The sequence below is a fragment of the Caretta caretta genome, chromosome 13 (assembly GCF_965140235.1).
Source record: "Caretta caretta isolate rCarCar2 chromosome 13, rCarCar1.hap1, whole genome shotgun sequence".
NCBI lineage: Eukaryota > Metazoa > Chordata > Testudines > Cheloniidae > Caretta > Caretta caretta.
The window spans coordinates 36,093,016-36,112,857 of record NC_134218.1 but is presented as its reverse complement, the minus strand read 5'-3'; the positions used below and the strand labels follow the sequence as shown (position 1 = coordinate 36,112,857).

The 19,842-nt window shown below is 47.8% G+C and overlaps 1 protein-coding gene and 1 pseudogene across 1 annotated transcript; one reads left to right on the top strand and one right to left on the bottom strand.

Moving 5' to 3' along the window:
• Positions 1–546: 546 nt before the first annotated feature.
• LOC125629474 (olfactory receptor 5AP2-like) lies at positions 547–1,515 on the top strand. The gene is made up of 2 exons (XM_048834874.1): positions 547–834; positions 1,114–1,515. Exons 1-2 carry the CDS (start codon positions 547–549, stop codon positions 1,513–1,515), a joined length of 690 nt encoding a protein of 229 aa, XP_048690831.1.
• Positions 1,516–7,635: 6,120 nt separating this feature from the next.
• LOC125629473 (olfactory receptor 5BS1-like) lies at positions 7,636–10,972 on the bottom strand (annotated as a pseudogene).
• Positions 10,973–19,842: the final 8,870 nt, after the last annotated feature.

The following is a 19,842-nucleotide window of genomic DNA, read 5'->3' as shown; positions in this document are numbered from 1 at the left end:
CTGGCCCTTTGTGTAAAACAGGCATAATGGCATGTTCCTACTTCCCAGGAGGTGCTGTGAGGGTAAGTACATTATAGAACATGAGGTGATCAGATACTTTGGTTCTGGGGGCCATATGAGGACCTAAGAATAAATGCATACACATAATTGCACCAGCTCAATTAAAAATGTACAAGATATACAAGCTTTCATAGTACTGGGCAGGAGGCCAACAATAAATTGCCTGGCCAAATAATTCGCCATGTAGATGCTGTTGCATCAATATCCATTATGGGATCTTACAGCTCCTCTGTAGAATCCGAGACTGCCTACTAATAAAGGCATATTATTAAAGAAACCAGATTAGATGGATTGTTCTGGTGTGGCAATGCCCATGTTCCTTACCAAGTTTCAAAGGTTTCAGCCTTAGAAGACAGTAAATGACCTTCTCGGAGTCCCATTGGTACTTTTCTGTAATCATATGGATGCTGCTTTATCAAGTTTAACAGGAGACAGAGAAAAAAACTCCAGTGTTTCTTGTTTCCTTCCTCCTACTAGATATGTCCCATGGGGAAAGGAGAAGGGGAAAATCAAACGTCGATCACTGAGTTCATCCTCTTAGGATTTGGGAATGTCCCAGAACTGCAGGTTCTTCTCCTCCTGCTGCTTCCAGTGATCTACGTGGTGACCGTGGCTGGGAACATCCTCATCATTGTGCTAGTTGCCTCTGATCAGCACCTTCACACCCCCATGTACTTCTTCCTGGGGAACTTGTCCTGCTTAGAGACCTGCTACATCTCCATCATCCTGCCCAGGCTGCTGGCCAGTCTCCTGACGGGGAACAGAACCATCTCAGTCAATGGCTGCTTCATACAATTACATTTTTTTGGTTCTCTAGTAGGTGCAGAATGTTACCTCCTAGCTGCGATGTCCTATGATCGGTATTTAGCAATATGTAAACCTCTGCATTATGCAGCCCGTATGAAAGGGAGGTTCTGCCTCAAGCTAGCAGCTGGGTCATGGCTATGGCCATTTGTGGCTAGTACCCTACTTGTATGTTTAGTTTCACAATTAATATTCTGTGGCCCTAATGAAATTGACCATTTCTTTTGTGATTTCACCCCAATGACTAAGCTTTCTTGTAATGATACTAACTTGGTCATACTGGTGAGTTTCATACTCTGCTCCATAGAGGTGCTTTCCACATTTATATTAACAGTAACATCCTATATTTCAATCATCACCACCATCCTGAGAATCCCTTCCACCACCGGGAGGAAAAAAGCATTTTCCACCTGCTCCTCTCACCTCATGGTGGTGACAATTTTCTTTGGGACCCTGATCATTGTCTATATGCTCCCAGACGTTGCTGTACTGAGAGACCTGAACAAAGTGCTTTCTGTCTTCTACACTGTCCTGACTCCCCTGGCCAACCCCCTCATCTACAGCCTGAGAAACAGAGAGGTCAAGGAAGCCATGAGGAAAGTCATCCAAACTATGCGGCACTCACAAAAATTCAGATGGATTGACCGATAGGGGAGTCAACCTGTGTGGTTTAGCCAGCAAGTGAGGTAGCATTGAGGTTGCCCCTAGATCATGTTAATCACATGATCTGTGAGTAATGAGGGGATAATACTAACAGCTACATATTTCCTCTGCTTCTGTGTTCTGACTCTCCACATTTTACAAGGCACCTGGAATTCTGCACACCTCTGTATCTGGGAAGATAATGATAGTTTAGATAATTTAGTCAAGATTGGACTATTTCTTAGTATCTCAAGACTTGATCAATTCTGTCACTGATTGTGTCATTATTCATTAATTATTAATTAATATTAATTATTATTATATCTGACCATGTTCTATAAGTATGTCTTGTATGTGCCCCCAACTAAAATGTGGAAGTTAAATACCTCTCTGCTGTTTGACACATCATTCGTTAACTCTTTCCAGCAGGAGTTAGAACTTTAAAAATAAAAAGATGTCTCCCCTCCTCCACTTCATCAGCTACCCCACTTCGGGGAACCTTTCAAGCCTTCATCAGAGGCCTCATAAGTGCTGACCACTGTTGTAAATATAACTCCTTTCATGCTACATTAACTCACATGGTTTGAGAATACCCCTATGTCAAAAATTTCTGGTCTGAGGTTGGTCAAGGGACCAATTTGATACTGGATGCTAAGCCTTCCCCCTTAAGTTTTATTCCTTCACCTGTTCCTGATACCTGGAGATTACCTGGCAACAAGGCAGTGTGGTTCCACAATGAAGCTTTAGTCCCTAAAAAGTTAATCCTGCAAAACTGGAAAAGTTTCTCCCCACTTGAGCACTGCCTGGCTCAGTGAGTTGGGAGAGGTAGCGAACGAGTGGTGTTCTGCAGAAAGGGAATGGCCGGAAAATTCAAAGCAGTTTGGGCTGACTTTTTAAAGGTCTGTGATTAACCTAGACCCTGAAGATAAATATGTTGCTTCCCCTCCCTTTATCCTAACCCTCTTGATTTACATTATGTGTTATGATGAATCTGGTATTTTGGAATATTTCTTGTATTGGGAAAAGTTAATAAAAAAATGATAAATACAAAGGAGGAAATTTTGAAATGAACAATTAATAGTTTTTGTTCTGAAAATTTCAGACTATCCCATTCTGACATTCTTGAAATGTTTTTTTTAGTTTTCTTACATGAAATGGATATGATGTTTTAAAAACGGTTTAATCAACATGGCATTGTCTGATGGAAAGCATTAGTTTTCCACGCGGCTCTAGTGTTAGGCCATGTAGAGACAAATGATGAAAAGACAGTCTGTGCCTTGAAATGCTCACAGTCTAAGTAAGACAAGAGACAATAGGTGGTACAACAGACAGACCACAGAGGGAGGACAAGGTAAAATGAGACAGGACAGTTCAGCATGAAAAGAAGTGACCACAGCACATCATCTGCCTCATTAGTGACCTCAGGGCCGGATCCTGCCATGGGCTGAGCATTGATAACCCTGAGGGCATCAGCACTGTGCCAGAGGAGACATTTAGAAAGCCCTCCTAAAGTCCTTTCTTACATCCTGAAAACACCTCCTTGTGCAGGTAGCCTGGGATTGCCAAAAAAGCTTAAAGGAGTTGGGCACCCATCTTCCTCTGAAAGTCAGTGGTACTTGGCATCTAAACCCCTTAGGCTCCTTTGAATATCTTAGATGCAGCTGTTACTTATCCCACCGAAGCCAGTGAGCATGCTCACATGAATCAAGGCTAGTAGGACTCGAAGATTCATAAATTTCAAGGCCAGGAGGGACTGTCAGACCATCTAGCCTGACCTGCAGAACACTATCCAGAGAGCTCCACCCACTGATTCCTGTAGCCAGTCCTATCATTTGGGTTTCACCTACAGCATATCATTTAGCACGTCACTCAACAAGACATTAAGGAATGGAGAATCCACCACATCACTTGGGGATCTGTGGATGAGGCCCTTAGTCCTTTAAAAGCCCACTAAGTTTGTGGTGTACATTGCTGTGTAACCAAAGTTGGGTTAACAGAAGCTCCATGGGGCCTGGGTTCAGAGGGGTTTCATTGACGCAGCTATCTGGGATCCAGTGATCTATGGAGGGTCCCTACTGGGGTCTGCTAAGGGGCGATGGGGGCACCACATGCAGGGAATGGAAGCAGAAGTGATGTGAAGCATGGGATTTAGAATCATTAGAATCATTAGAATACCAGGGTTGGAAGGGACCTCAAGAGGTCATCTAGTCCAACTCCCTGCTCAAAGCAGGACCAATCCCCAATTTTTGCCCCAAATCCCAAATGGCCCCCTCAAGGATTGAACTCACAACCCTGGGTTTAGCAGGCCAATGCTCAAACCACTGAGCTATCTCTCCCTCCCAAAGTGTCCCAAAGTGTGGACTTTGTTTGAGTTAGCCCGTATCTGTCTTACTCCACCAGCATCACCATTATTCTTTTGTTCTCCATGTGCTGCACCTTTACATGTCAAGAAGTCCATCATTCTGTGAGTGGCAGCTGCCATTTTCTCTTCGGTTCTGACATACACCCTGTGCTCTCCTCTCCTAGACATTCTCGGTGGCACTTTCCAAACCTGCTAAAGGATTTTGGTACCGTCTCCAAGGCAGCATTAACATTTCTTCCCAATAGTGCATCAGAGACTGGGATTTTCAAAGGGCGCAAGGGATTTAGGTGCCCAACTCCTATAGAAATTTAATTCACCCTCCTTAGTGGTTGGGGCACTAGCCTAGGGGGAACCTAGGTTCAAGTCTCTGTTCCACCACAGACTTCCTATGTACTGGGCAAATCACTTAGGCCCAGACCCACAAAAGGATTTAGACACCTAACTGCCATGTGAGACCCCTAAGCCTGACCTTTAGAAGCCACTGAGATCCTCAGAACCCCTGCTCATCTGACACCGAACTCTGGAGGCACCTAAAAGTCCCTAGACACCTAAATTTTGCCCACTAATGTCCCCAAGGTGCCTAAGTTTCTGTCACGGGGCTTGTGCCTTGTTACGTGAGCCCCAATGGCTGGTGCCTATCTCACAGCAAAGCCATAGCTGGATACCCCAGCTCGGCATTGTCCTGTCTTCCTCATCTGGGGGGCATACCCAGAGCATACCCACGGCCACACAAGACAGCTGGGGAGGGAAAGGGAATTAAACTGGGGTATCCTATGTCACATGACACAGGGAAGCACCCTAGCCATTGGGATAAGGGTGCGCTTCCCCCTTCATTCCGCCCCCCCCTCCCAGAATTCCTTGCAAAATGGCATTGGCACCCAACTCCAGGAGAGGGGTCACAGCTGAGAACAACAAGCAGAGGGATGTGCCTCCCTCTGGCCGAACCTCTGAGAGGGGAGGGACTTAGGCCCCACCCTCCTCCTCCGCATCTCCCATTGCCTCACTTACGCGGCTCCCTGCCTAGTGTGCTTTCTTTGTGGATCCCATTCTTAGGTGCCCAAACTCTTACCATGCATTTTACAGGGCACCTAACCTGGGACTGGAGATGCCACTGGGTGGTCAGGTATCTAAAACACTCGCCATTGCCCAAGTCCCTTGGTGGATCTGTGCCCAAGTCTCTCTGTGCCTCAGTTTCTCATCGGTGCAATGGGAATAATACCTCTCTGTGGCATTATGAGCATAAACACTGCAGACTCGGAGATGTTCCAATGCTACAGTAATGTGGCCCATAAAAGTAATTTAGAGTGCTAGATTAGTAAAATTGAAAATTTTATCCTTAATGTAGGGTTTTAAATGGCATTTCCTAGGGATTTCTAAAAAGAATACACATATATCAATTGTTACATGTAACAGAAACAATTCCCCACATCTAACACCAGCAGGTTTTGAACCCAGGACTGTCCAATCCACTACACAGCCCTCTGCCACTTGAGCTAGTAGAGGAAGTTAGCACCTTATTGGTAGCCGTTAAACTCTAGTACGTCACTTGCTACTCATAGTAGTAGCTTATTATACCCATTGGCCCAGCCCCTAGAGGGGAATGGGTTTGATGTGCAGGAATTTCCATCTGAGAGGCAGGAGTCTCCCTTACTAAAGATCTGTTTTCTTTCCCAGCTCTGTCCGATGTGACTTTGTGAAACCTCAGCTGTGCAAGGTCTGTAAAAGGGCTAACTATTCACAGAAGTCGGCGGAGACCTGGCTGCATGCAATTGGGAATGTTGAGTGACAAGTTTTGGACATGTTCTTCTGGGCATGTCCAAACGGTGATGCTCTGTGGCTGATCTGACCTGGATGGATTTTGACTGGGACCATGGGCAACGGGTATAAGAGGCCAGGGGAGGCTAAGCCTCCCCAAACAGCCAGTCCACCACCTTTGGAGTGTCCCGTCGCTGAAAGGGCACCCTGGCTGTGGCCCCATCCACGCTCTGCCCCAAGGCCCTGTTCCTATTCATTCTCCTCCCCCACGAGGTACCACCCTCCTTCTGCCTCTTCCCATCCCTGCTCCGCCCACATTAGAGCCTGGGGATAGGGGAGAAGAGGCACGCAGGAGCAGTGAGTGGCTGGCGGGTGGGCAGGCGGGCGTTGCTGGGGGATGGGGCAAAGGGGTGTGCATGCGGTGGGCAGGAGGGGCTTCAGGGGAAGAGGTGGATGTGGGGACTGAGCGGAGCCGGGGGTGGAGCACAGGTGGGGGTGGGGCTTCAGGGGGAGGAGACCGAGAGGAGCTGGGCATTAGGGCGGGGCCACATTCCGGATGTGCCCAGTCTCCCCAAATGGACAAGTCACGCGCCACCTATGACTGAGAGCATTACAGACCTCATGCTGACCTCAGGACTGCCCATCTGCCAAGCTTCAACTTCCCAGAGCCAGAGCTGTTCAGAAAAGGGCAGAGGAAAGTGGCCCCACGCCCTGTTCTTGGGAAGGGCAGAATTGGTTTTGCTCAAACTTGGAAAAAACAAATTGAATTTGAGGCAAAGGGCAAACAGGGACAATTCCAACCCCAGCAGTTAACATTATACCACTACAACAATTGTAACCACAGGCGTTGCTGTACTCCACACATGGCCTAGCTCTTCTCTGTGCGCATGGGAGCTACGCTCCCTGTGCCCCAACTTCACATAACTGAGGGAGAATCAGGGGTAGGAGGGTCTCCCTCCACCACACTCGCTGCCATCCCTTTCCCGCCCTGATCCACCTGCTCCACGCCGTCCCCTTCCTGGTGGGCAGCACAGCACTGTCAGAGGAGGAAGCAGCAGATGCGGCATATCCACCTCCTTACCCCTGCCAGAGATTTCCCTGCTTCAGAAGGAGTTCTCCAGCCAGCTCACACTCTCTTTGCTCTGTGTGAACTTTGCCTACGGGAGGATCGAGTCCCCCAAGCAGGGGCCCCACTGTATTAGGCACTGTACAAACACAGATGGTCCCAGCCCCAGAGAGCTGGCAGTCTGCATAGCCCAGACAGATGCGGGTGGGGGAAGGGGGAGAACACACTAGCAGCAAACCATGTCACAGCAGCAAGCAGCAGGTCAGAGACTTGATGTATTTTTTAAAGATGGCTTTAGCTAGGAGGCGATCAGCTAAGTGGAAAGAAAAGTGAAGGCAGAAGGGACATTCCAGGGAGAGGGGGACCATATGAGGAGAGATTAATAAGACTGGGACTTTTCAGCTTGGAAAAGAGATGACTAAGAGTGATATGACAGAGGTCTATAAAATCAGGTGTGGTGTGGAGAAATTAAATAAGGAAGTGTTATTTACTCCTTCTCATAACAAAAGACCTTGGCATCACCCAATGAAATTAATAGGCAGCAGGTTTAAAACGAACACACAACAAACATTCAACCTGTGGAACTCTTTGCCAGAGGACATTGTGAAGGCCAAGACTATAAAAGGGTTCCAAAAAGAATTAGATAAGTTCATGGCCATTCTTACATTCTTATGTTGGAGCCAACAGACCATCAGAGTGGGGAAAGTCCAGTCAAAACTGTGGAAAGTTCTCCAAATGGCCAGAGGTCCTGGCTTTTGAGGGCTTTGAGAACCCCACCCTACTTGTCCCTGAAGATGACTGAGATGCCCTCAGAACCTAACCCCAATTGGTTACGAACACATAGATTCAAAGTCTCACCAAACTATACACTAGCAGAAAATCTGAGCAGTCAACTATCGACACGTCTCTGCTTCTTTATTACACGTTCAACATCATGGTGTTTGGGTTACCTGGGAGCCCGGTGGTTCTTTCCCCCCAGTAGTCTCCTCAGAGCTGCCTTCACCTCCTTTCAGAGTAACAGCCGTGTTAGTCTGTATTCGCAAAAAGAAAAGGAGTACTTGTGGCACCTTAGAAACTAACCATTTTATTTGAGCATGAGCTTTCGTGAGCTACAGCTCACTTCATCGGATGCATACTGTGGAAACTGCAGAAGACATTATATATACACAGAGACCATGAAACAATACCTCCTCCCACCCCACTCTCCTGCTGGTAATAGCTTATCTAAAATGATCATTGATCATTGATGATCACTTTAGATAAGCTATTAACAGCAGGAGAGTGGGGTGGGAGGAGGTATTGTTTCATGGTCTCTGTGTATATATACAGGTTTCAGAGGAACAGCCGTGTTAGTCTGTATTCGCAAAAAGAAAAGGAGTACTTGTGGCACCTTAGAGACTAACCAATTTATATGATTCATCAATAAATTGGTTAGTCTCTAAGGTGCCACAAGTACTCCTTTTCTTTTTGTGTATATATAATGTCTTCTGCAGTTTCCACAGTATGCATCCGATGAAGTGAGCTGTAGCTCACGAAAGCTCATGCTCAAATAAAATGGTTAGTCTCTAAGGTGCCACAAGTACTCCTTTTCTCTTCACCTCCTTGTTTTTCAGGCTGTAGATGAGGGGCTTTAACATGGGCATTAAGGTGCTGTACTGGATGGACACTGGATGGACCCAGAAACAAGGGTTTCTTCAGGTATGTTGGCAATAAGAAGAAAGCCAAGGAAAGTGTTGGCCCCTTACTAAATGAGGGAGGCAACCTAGTGACAGAGGATGTGGAAAAAGCTAATGTACTCAATGCTTTTTTTGCCTCTGTCTTCACGAACAAGGTCAGCTCTCAGACTACTGCACTGGGCAGCACAGCATGGGGAGGAGGTGGCCAGCCCTCTGTGAAGAAAGAAGTGGTTTGGGACTATTTAGAAAAACTGGACGTGCACAAGTCCATGGGGCCAGATGCGTTGCATCCGAGAGTGCTAAAGGAATTGGCAGATGTGATTGCAGAGCCATTGGCCATTATCTTTGAAAACTCATGGTGATCGGGAGAAGTCCCGGAAGATTGGAAAAAGGCTAATGTAGTGCCCATCTTTAAAAAAGGGAAGAAGGACGATCCTGGGAACTACAGGCCGGTCAGCCTCACCTCAGTCCCTGGAAAAATCATGGAGCAGGTCCTCAAGGAATCAATCCTGAAGCACTTAGACGAGAGGAAAGTGATCAGGAACAGTCAGCATGGATTCACCAAGGGCAAGTCATGCCTGACTAATCTAATTGCCTTCTATGATGAGATAACTAGTTCTGTGGATGAAGGAAAAGCAGTGGACATGTTATTCCTCGACTTTAGCAAAGCTTTTCACACGGTCTCCCACAGTATTCTTGTCAGCAAGTTAAAGAAGTATGGGCTGGATGGATGCACTACAAGGTGGGTAGAAAGTTGGCTAGATTGTCGGGCTCAACGGGTAGTGATCAATGGCTCCATGTCTAGTTGGCAGCTGGTATCAAACGGAGTGCCCCTCGGGGCTGTCATGGGGCCGGTTTTGTTCAGCATCTTCATTAATGATCTGGAGGATGGTGTGGATTGCACCCTCAGCAAGTTTGCGGATGACACTAAACTGGGAGGAGTGGTAGATACGCTGGAGGGTAGGGATAGGATACAGAGGGACCTAGACAAATTGGAGGATTGGTCCAAAAGAAATCTGATGAGGTTCAACAAGGACAAGTGCAGAGTCCTGCACTTAGGACGGAAGAATCCAATGCACCGCTACAGACTAGGGACCGAATGGCTAGGCAGCACTTCTGCAGAGAAGGACCTAGGGGTGACAGTGGACGAGAAGCTGGATATGAGTCAGCAGTGTGCCCTTGTTGCCAAGAAGGCCAATGGCATTTTGGGCTGTATAAGTAGGGGCATTGCCAGCAGATCGAGGGACGTGATCGTTCCCCTCTATTCGACATTGGTGAGGCCTTATCTGGAGTACTGTGTCCAGTTTTGTGCCCCACACTTCAAGAAGGATGTGGAGAAATTGGAGAGAGTCCAGCGAAGGGCAACAAAAATTATTAGGGGACTGGAACACATGACTTATGAGGAGAGGCTGAGGGAACTGGGAGAGAAGAATGAGGGGGGATTTGATAGCTGCTTTCAACTACCTGAAAGGTGGATCCAAAGAGGATGGATCTAGACTATTCTCAGTGATAGCAGATGACAGGACAAGGAGTAATGGTCTCAAGTTGCAGTGGGGGAGGTTTAGATTGGATATTAGGAAAATCTTTTTCACTAGGAGGGTGGTTAAACACTGGAATGCATTACCTAGGGAGGTGGTGGAATCCCCTTCCTTAGAAGTTTTTAAGGTCAGGCTTGACAAAGCCCTGGCTGGGATGATTTATTTGGGATTGGTCCTGCTCTGGGCAGGGGGTTGGACTAGATGGCCTCCAGAGGTCCCTTCCAACTCTGTTATTCTATGATTCTATGATCCTATGATCCAGCACCACAGAAGAGGCCAAATTGGGTCTGAAATACCTAAACAAGCCTGTCCCACAGCATAAACCCACCAAAATGAGGTGGGAGCTGCAGGTGGAGAAGGCTTTACTCCTGCCCTCTGCAGAGCATATCCTCAGGATGGTGGTGAGGATATGAATGTAGGAGCCCAGGGTAAGGGAGAATGAAACCAGACCTATTGTCAGAGCAGAGGTGAGAAACACCTTATCGCTAGTGAAAGTCTCAGAGCAGGACAGGGCCACCAGGGAGGGGAGCTCACAACTGAAATGGTTGATTGCGTTAGGCCCACAGAAATGTAAGGCCGACAGAGGGAGCATGTTGATGAGGGCATACAAAGATCCGATCAGCCATGCATCGGCCACCAGCTGACTGCAGACGTGTTTGCTCATTGTCCTCATATAACTCAACGGGTTGCAGATGGCAGCGTATCAGTCATAAGCCATCGCTGAGAGAATGAAAACCTCAATGCACCCCAACAAGAGGAGGAAGAACATCTGGGCAAAGCAGCTGCTGACAGAAATGATTTTCTGCTCTTATAGGAGGGTCTCCAGCATCTTAGCCACTGTTACTGAGGAGAAGCAGATATCTGAGAAGGATAAATGGAAGAGGAGGAAATACATGGGGGTGCCCAGGAGGGGATCAACCCGTCTCACCAACATGATGGCTACATTGCCCCCTAGGGTGGTTAGGTAAATAACTAGGAACACCAGGAAGAGGAAAGTCTGGAGCTGCAGGTCACTGGAAAATCCCAGGAGAATAAACTTGGTCACCGTTGTCTGGTTTGCCACGGACATTTATTCAGCCAAAACTGTGACCTGTAAGAACAGAAAGAAATCATAGAATCATAGGACTGGAAGGGACCTCAAGGGGTCATTGGAGAACATAAATTTACACCATGTAGAGTTCAAGCATAAGAGTTTATTACGTACAGCGCTGACGGAGTGTCACCTCGTTTATTAGGCTCAGAGACACTGTCAATCGATTACAATGGAATATATGGATTTTTCATGGGCGGGGAAAGTGACAGGCTAGGCATTCCCACACCCCCGGATAGGTTTAGCTGCAAGACATGATAGCACAGTAACCAATGGTCAAAAGGTTACATAATGTCTCCGCCCATGGTCTTAAGTTAACAAATTAACATTTAGCATTTACTTAGTACTTTAATAAATGTATGTGTAGAATATATGTTGGATTCAATCTGGGGTCCATAGGAATGAAGTAGCTCCTTTGATTGTTCAACAGATACATATCTAGGGGTAAAAGCAAAGAAACAGTGAAAGTATATGGCAATAAAGATTGTCTTTTAAGTTGCTTATTTGTGTTTTAAGGCAGGCATTGGTTCTTGGGAAAGGGAGGTGGGAGGAGGCCATATCGTATACTGACATGCTTGAACTTTTCATAAACTCAAGGTTGGATGTGTGGGAAGAACATCTCCCTACATAAGAAAATAACACAACAGAAACAGGGCTTCTTTGTTCCATTTGCAACTTTTAATAAGACACAATTATTGCCCCCAGCATTTGGCGTTTTGCTGACCAGGAATATCTTAGCAAAAGCAAGGTTATCTTTGGTTAATTTGCTTTCTCTCAGCTATTGCTAGGCCTCTGACCTCTTGACCAAACTCTGGACTTTGGGCCTGTACACAAATCCATATACCAGGTTATTACATCAGTGTGACGAAGTTCTTAATGTTTCCTCTGAATATTGTGGGAGTGCCTCAGTTTCCTCTATGCAGTTTTAAGTATCTAGGTGGTGGGATAAGGGTGTATGATTGTTGCAGAGCCCTAGAGGGCAGGTGTGTGTAGGGGTCTGGACACAGAGAATGGCCAATACCCTGTTTCTTGGCACCTGATGGCCTGGCCCTTCCCCCCTGCAAGGTGAGAGCTAAAGGGTTGGAGAACAAAGGAATCAGGTGACCTCCTGGCCCGGGAAAAGGACAAAACCAGAGGAGGAGGGACTGGAGAGAGTTTCAGTTTGGGGCTGGCTGGGGACGAGGAGTGAAGTGCAGACGTGGTTGTCTGGTTCACTGCCCCCCCAAAATGGACCCAGCTGAGGGGTCCTGTTCTCTGTACCTACAAGCTCTGTTTTAGACCATGTTCCTGTCGTCTAATAAACCTTCTGTTTTACTGGCTGGCTGAGAGTCACGTCTGACTGTGAAGTTGGGGTGCAGGACCCTCTGGCTTCCCCAGGAGCCCGCCTGGACGGACTCGCTGTGGGAAGCGCACGGAGGGGCGGAGGATGCTGAATGCTCCGAGGTCAGACCCAGGAAGGTGGAAGCTGTGTGAGCTGTGTGTCCTGAAGACAGTCTGATCATGGAAAGGAGACTTCCCCAGAGTCCTGCCTGGCTTCGTAGGGAGCAGCTCCAGAGCATCACCCGGGGACTCTGTGATAATCAGCAATGGATTTTAACCCTTCAGTCATCTAGTCCATTCCCCTGCACTCATGGCAGGACTAAGTATTATCTAGACCATCCCTGACAGGTATTTGTCTAACCTGCTCTTAAAAATCTTCAATGATGGAGATTCCACAACCTCCCTCGGCAATTTATTCCAGTGCTTAACCACCCTGACAGTTAGGAAGTTTTTTCTAATGTCCAACCTGAACCTCCCTTGCTGCAATTTAAGCCCATTGTTTCTTGTCCTGTCCTCAGAGGTTAAGAAGAACAATTCTTCTCCCCCCTCCTTGTACCAACCTTGTATGTACTTGAAAACTGTTATCATGTCCCCACTCAGTCTTCTCTTTTCCAGACTAAACAAACCCCTGATTTTTTCAATCATCCCTCATAGGTCATGTTTTCTAAACCTTTAATCATTTTTGTTGCTCTTCTATGCACTTTCTCCAATTTGTCCACATCTTTCCTGAAATGTGGCGCCCAGAACTGGACACAATACTCCAGTTGAGGCCTAATCAGCGAGGAGTAGAGTGGGAGAATTACTTCTCGTGTCTTGCTTACAAGACTCCTGCTAATACATCCCAGAATGACGTTTGCTTTTTTTGCAACAGTGTTACACTGTTGACTCATATTTAGCTTGTGGGAAGCGCTCTTTAATACCAACACTCTCTTTTCCACTCTTGTACCTCCTCAAGCCTGCATCATTTCCCCGTGGCAACATTGCCAAAGGGATTTAGCCACCTAAAGATGCAGATAGGTACCTAGGGCCACATTTTGAAAGCTCCTAGTGGGAGTTCTGTGGGAATTAGGCAATGAGACACTTTTGAAAATCCAATTAAGTGGCTGGACACCTCTAAAAAATGTGGCCCCCGGCTCCCATTGAAATCAGTGACTCCTATCCTGCAGGGCGGGGCCCAGCTCTGGGCATTGCTATCTGTCACTCAGGGTCACAGCACAGCTTGCTAAATGTTTGGCCAGCCTACTGCTCCACCGTGAAGATGGAGGGGCAGCTGGGCCAAACCTGAGCAGTTCTGTGAAAAAATGATAAAAGGCAGAAAGAATTTCATGCAGCTCTACCTATCTGTGTCTTTAGACACACCTCTGTCTAAATACTTTTGAAAATCTGGTGCCTGGTGTACTGAGGTCCCTGAATGGGGCATGGATGAGAATGGAACCCATGACCTCTGGCTATAAAAGCATGGGCTGCTAAATCTTTAGCTCTAGAAGCAGGTGTATGGGACATAGGCTAGTGGACAACCTCTGTCGAGTCATAGAATCATAGAAGATTAGGGCTGGAAGGGACCTCAGGAGCTCATCTAGTCCGACCCCCTGCTCAAAGCAGGACCAACCCTAAATAAAATAGTTTTTCCTGCAATCCAGGAAAAACTATTTTACTAGAAGGTTGATGAAGCACTGGAATGGGTTACCTAGGGAGGTGGTGGAATATCCATCCTTAGAGGTTTTTAAAGCCCGGCTCAACAAAGTCCTGGCTGTAATGATTTATTTAGGGTTGGTCCTGCTTTGAGCAGGGGGTCGGACTAGATGAGCTCCTGAGGTCCCTTCCAACGGCAGACAATCGTTTCACAGCTTTTTTCCTGGGTTAGCCATGCAGACGCCATAGCACTGCAAGCGGGAGCCCACTCAGCTCACCGTCACCGCAGCTGTTGTGGGCAAGTCTACTGTGGGGGCTGCTGTGATCCAAATAGCCAATGCAATCATTGATGTTCTGTTATCAAGGGTAGTGACTCTGGGAAATGTGCGGGCCTTTTTAGATTTTAGGTGCATCATATTCCTGTCCTTTGTCGCTAGTGAAGAAATCTTGCAGCTGTACATTCCACAAGTAACAGCTCCAGGGCTCCTGCTCTTTTGCCTTGGCCACACAGCAGCAGCTCCTGGCTGCCTTTGCATCAATGGTGGATCAGTGGAAGAACTTACCAAGTTCACGGATGACACTAAGCTGTGGGGAGAGGTAGATACTTAGGACAGAAGAATCCCATGCACTGCTACAGGCTGGGTACTGACTGGTTAAGCGACAGTTCTGCAGAAAAGGACCTGGGGATTACAGTGGACAAGAAGCTGGATATGAGTCAACAGTGTGCCCTTGTTGCCAAGAAGGCTAACCGCATATTCGGCTGCATTAGGAGGAGCATTGCCAGCAGATTGAGGGACGTGATTATTCCTCTCTATTTGGCATTGGTGAGGCCACATCTAGAGTATTGCATACAGGTTTGTATCCCCCCCACTACAGAAAAGATGTGGACAATACAAAACAATTTTGTTTCATCTGCAAATTTTCCCAGCTCACTTGTTTAACCCCATTTCCAATCACCCATCTGTTTCGCTATCCCTATATGTAAGCGGGGGAAGCTATTGTGGGGAACTTTCCTGGAGTATACATTACCCCAGTGAATTGGGCTGCAAAAGGATCTGAGTCCTCGCTCCCACTTCCTTTACCCAGAGCCCTGCTTGACCTAGAGGCCTCCCCTTCCACTCTCCTGTGTGGCAGAGTCCTAGTAACCCCAACAAGGCTGGGCCCAGGATTCCTGTGGGGCTCGACCCCCAATCTTGTTTTGGTCACTTAGGACAGGGGCTAGGGTGTCCCCATTCCGGGGTGCTCTCTCTGCACTGGATGCTTCCCTGACCCACTGATCATTACATACAGTTCAAAGAAAATACAATTTATTAAACAGCAATCAATTTTAAAAAATAAGGAAAACATGGGAAAGGTTAAAGGAAAACACTTCACCCCGCTCTGCGGCACGGGGGCATCACAACCAGCGTCTCTAGAACGTCAGGGCAGTTCAGTCTGTTCCTCACAAGTCCCAGGCCTCATGCCCAGGCCCTGGCTGTGCTGCAGGGATGCTGCGGGTCAGACCCTTGCTCTGGCGGTGGCCCCACGCTCTCAGGCTCTCGGTGGCAGGACCTTGCTTCCCAGCATCACCCCTGCCCCACTGGGGTTATGATCCCCTCCAAGTCTGACCTGCAAGGCCTCTTGGCTGGGGATGTCTCCCTGCACTGAGCCCGCTGCCCAGGATCCCCCTCGCTCTCCACAGCTGCTCACCACAACCAGCTCCGGACTGCTCCAGCTCCACCCTGCCTCAGCTCCAGCCCCAGCTGCAGCTCCATCTCTCGCCCTCAGCTCCAGCTCCACCCTGCTGCTCTGCCTCCAGCTTCCTGGGCTGCTTCTCTGGTCCTCTGGGGCTGCAGCTCTGCTCCCAACACAGCTCTGCTCTGAGGGCTGCTTCTGTGACTCTGCTTTGAGCCGGGGCTTGGGCTAGATGACTTCCTGAAGCCCCTTCCAACACTGATATTCTATGATTCTATGATTCTAAACTCTGCTCCCAACTCTGACCTGCTTCCTGGGCTGCTTCTCTGGCCCATCTGGCTGGCCCAGCTCTGCTCCCCAGCCCAGCTCGGGTCCCTGCTCTCTCTTCAGCTCGGTCCCACTCTGTCTGATCCAGGCAATTCTGGGTCACATGGAGGATGGGATCCCCCCTTCCCCCCGGCCTCCTGACTCCCTGATTAGCCGGCCCACCCGATCAATCAGGTAGACCTGGACCATTAGCCCCTCCCCATTGCTCCTGGGGACTGTCAGTCTCAGGGTCCTGATTTCCTATCGACCCTTCCCCTTCCTTTTAGTACTGGGTGCTAGCCAGCCAGAACACCCCCACTGAGTTTTAGTAAGGGGCCAACAGTCACCTTACACATACACACCCATCTCTCTGTCTAGCTCACTATCCGCAACACTGATCCAGTGGAACCTGAAAAGTCTTTGTAGTGGGCGTGCTGAGCTGCACCCCTCCTACCCCTCTCCATGCTCCCTCACCGCCCCCTAGAGCTGGGGCTGGGAGCAGGGCCATGGATCTGGGAGGGGGGATTCAGTCACAGGTAAGGCAGAGGAGGCTGGGGCCACAGCGAGGAGTGGGTGCGGAGACCCAGGCATGGGGCTGGCATGCAGGGCCGGCAACGGAGCCCCCGGGAGCAGGGCTGGTGGCCGGGTGTGTCAAGGTTCCTTCCCCACTCTGAACTCTAGGGTACAGATGTGGGGACCTGCATGAAAGACTCCCTAAGCTTATTCTTACCAGCTTAGGTTAAACGCTGCCATCACCAAAGTGTTATACAAAGAACAGGGGAAGTGCCCACTTGGAAACATCTGCCCCCCACAAATATCCCTCCAAGCACTACACCCCCTTTCCTGGGGAAGGCTTGATAAAAATCCTTACCAATTTGCATAGGTGAACACAGACCCAAACCCTTGGATCTTAAGAACAAGGAAAAAGCAATCAGGATCTTAAAAGAGAATTTTAAATGAAGAAAAAGTAAAAGAATCACCTCTGTAAAATCAGGATGGTAAATACCTTACAGGGTAATCAGATTCAAAACATAGAGAATCCCTCTAGGCAAAACCTTAAGTTACGAAAAGACACAAAAACAGGAATATACATTCCATTCAGCACAACTTATTTTATCAGCCATTTAAACAAAAGAGAATCTAACGCATATCTAACTAGATTGCTTACTAACTCTTTACAGGAGTTCTGACCTGCATTACTGCTCTGGTCCCGGCAAAAACCACACACACAGACAGAGAGAACCCTTTGTTTCCCCCCCACCAGCTCTGAAAGTATCTTGTCTCTTCATTGGTCATTTTGGTCAGGTGCCTGCAAGGTTATCCTAGCTTCTTAACCCTTTACAGGTGAAAGGGTTTTTCCTCTGGCCAGGAGGGATTTAAAGGTGTTTACCCTTCCCTTTATATTTATGACAAGGCAGTACCCCTGGGACTGGTTGTGGAGCTTTCAGGGCCCCGGCTGGGCTGGACCCCGAGCCGGCGGCCAGGACACCACATCGAGCCAGCAGCCAGGACCCTGGAGCTAGCTGCTGGGTGGGACCCCATTTATGGACCAGCAGCCAGGAACCTGGGGCCGGCAGCGGAGTCCCTGGGCAGCAACAAGGGCAGCAGCTGGGATCCCATGCAGCAGGGGCCAGTGGCTGGGACCCAGGGCGCAGGGCCAGTGCCAGGGATGCCGGGCACAAAACCTGAGGGTGCTGCAGCACGCCCTGCATGCCTACTTCCCGCACCTATGCACTGGTCTGTGGCACATTGCTGGAATCTAATAAAATGCTTTATAGAATCGTAGAAGACTAGGGTTGGAAGAGACCTCAGGTGGTCATCTAGTCCAATCCCCTGATCAAAGCAGGACCAACCCCAACTAAATCTTCCCAGCCAGGGCTTTGTCAAGCCGGGTCTTAAAAACCTCTAAGGATGGAGATTCCACCACCTCCCTGGGTAACCCATTCCAGTGCTTCACCACCCTCCTAGTGAAATAGTTTTTCCTAATATCTAACCTAGACCTCCAACCTGCTACTCTGCTGGTTCAGAATGTAATGACCAATGCTGGATTATTTATTTATAAATTAATTTAGTAGTAGTGGTCATACATTTGATTTAACTTCATGTACCAAAGGATGGCTATCCAAAGTTTGTAAACCTTTGAAAAACCTTAAAACACACACACACACAAAGAATTCACGTAAAAATGCCATTCCTCTACAGTTTGTTTTTAATACATATTTTTCTGTATTTCATAACAATTTGAAGAATTCATAAAACAGAGATTTTTATTTTAATTTGGTGTACTCCTGTTTTGAAATTCAGTGCTATGGATGGGGAATTGTGAGTCACTTATCCTGTAATTTTTTTTAAATTAATTTTACTTTTTTTAGCTCACCCCTAAAAATCAACACTTCAAACTAAATCTGAAAATGATTGTTGGGGCAGAGTTTTTATGCTCCACTTAATATGTGGGCTGTAAATTTCTGCAATACTGATAGGGCCAGATTTTCAAAAAAACTCAGGGCCAGATTTTTAAAGGTATTTAGTTAGCAAAAGATGTAGATACATGCCTAACTCCTATTGATTTCAATGGGTGTTAGGTGCTTTATTGCTCTTTGAAAATCTCGCTATGTGTCTAAGCCCTGGTCTACACTAGGACTTTAGGTTGAATTTAGCAGCGTTAAATCGATGTAAACCTGCACCCGTCCACACGATGAAGCCCTTTATTTCGACTTAAAGGGCTCTTAAAATCGATTTCCTTACTCCACCCCTGACAAGTGGATTAGCACTTAAATCGGCCTTGCCGGGTCGAATTTGGGGTACTGTGGACACAATTTGACGGTATTGGCCTCCGGGAGCTATCCCAGAGTGCTCCATTGTGACCGCTCTGTACAGCACTCTCAACTCAGATGCACTGGCCAGGTAGACAGGAAAAGAACTGCGAACTTTTGAATCTCCTTTCCTGTTTGTCCAGCGTGGCAAGCTGCAGGTGACCATACAGAGCTCATCAGCAGAGGTGACCATGATGGAGTCCCAGAATCGCAAAGAGCTCCAGCATGGACTGAACGGGAGGTACGGGATCTGATCACTGTATGGGGAGAGGAATCTGTGCTATCAGAACTCCGTTCCAGTTTTCGAAATGCCAAAACCTTTGTCAAAATCTCCCAGGGCATAAAGGACAGAGGCCAAAACAGGGACCTGAAGCAGTGCCGCGTGAAACTTAAGGAGCTGAGGCAAGCCTACCAGAAAACCAGAGGGGCGAATGGCCACTCCGGGTCAGAGCCCCAAACATGCCGCTTCTATGATGAGCTGCATGCCATTTTAGGGGGTTCAGCCACCACTACCCCACCCGTGTTGTTTGACTCCCTCAATGGAGATGGAGGCAACACGGAAGCAGGTTTTGGGGATGAAGAAGATGATGATGATGATGATGATGATGAGGTTGTAGATAGCTCACAGCAAGCAAGCGGAGAAACTGGTTTTCCCGACAGCCAGGAACTGTTTCTCACCCTGGACCTGGAGCCAGTACCCCCCCGAACCTACCCAAGGCTGCCTCCTGGACCCAGCAGGTGGAGAAGGGATCTCCGGTGAGTGTACCTTTTAAAATGCTATACATGGTTTAAAAGCAAGCATGTGAAAAAATTAATTTGCCCTGGCATTCGTGGCTCTCCTGGATGTAATCCCAAAGCCTTTGCAAAAGGTTTCTGGGGAGGGCAGCCTTATTGCATCCTTCATGGTAGGACACTTTACTATTCCTGGCCAGTAACACGTACTCGGGAATCATTGTAGAACAAAGCATTGCAGTGTATGTTTGCTGGCATTCAAACAACATCCGTTCTTTATCTCTCTGTGTTATCCTCAGGAGAGTGAGATATCATTCATGGTCACCTGATTGAAATAGGGCGCTTTTCTTCAGGGGACACTCAGAGGAGCCC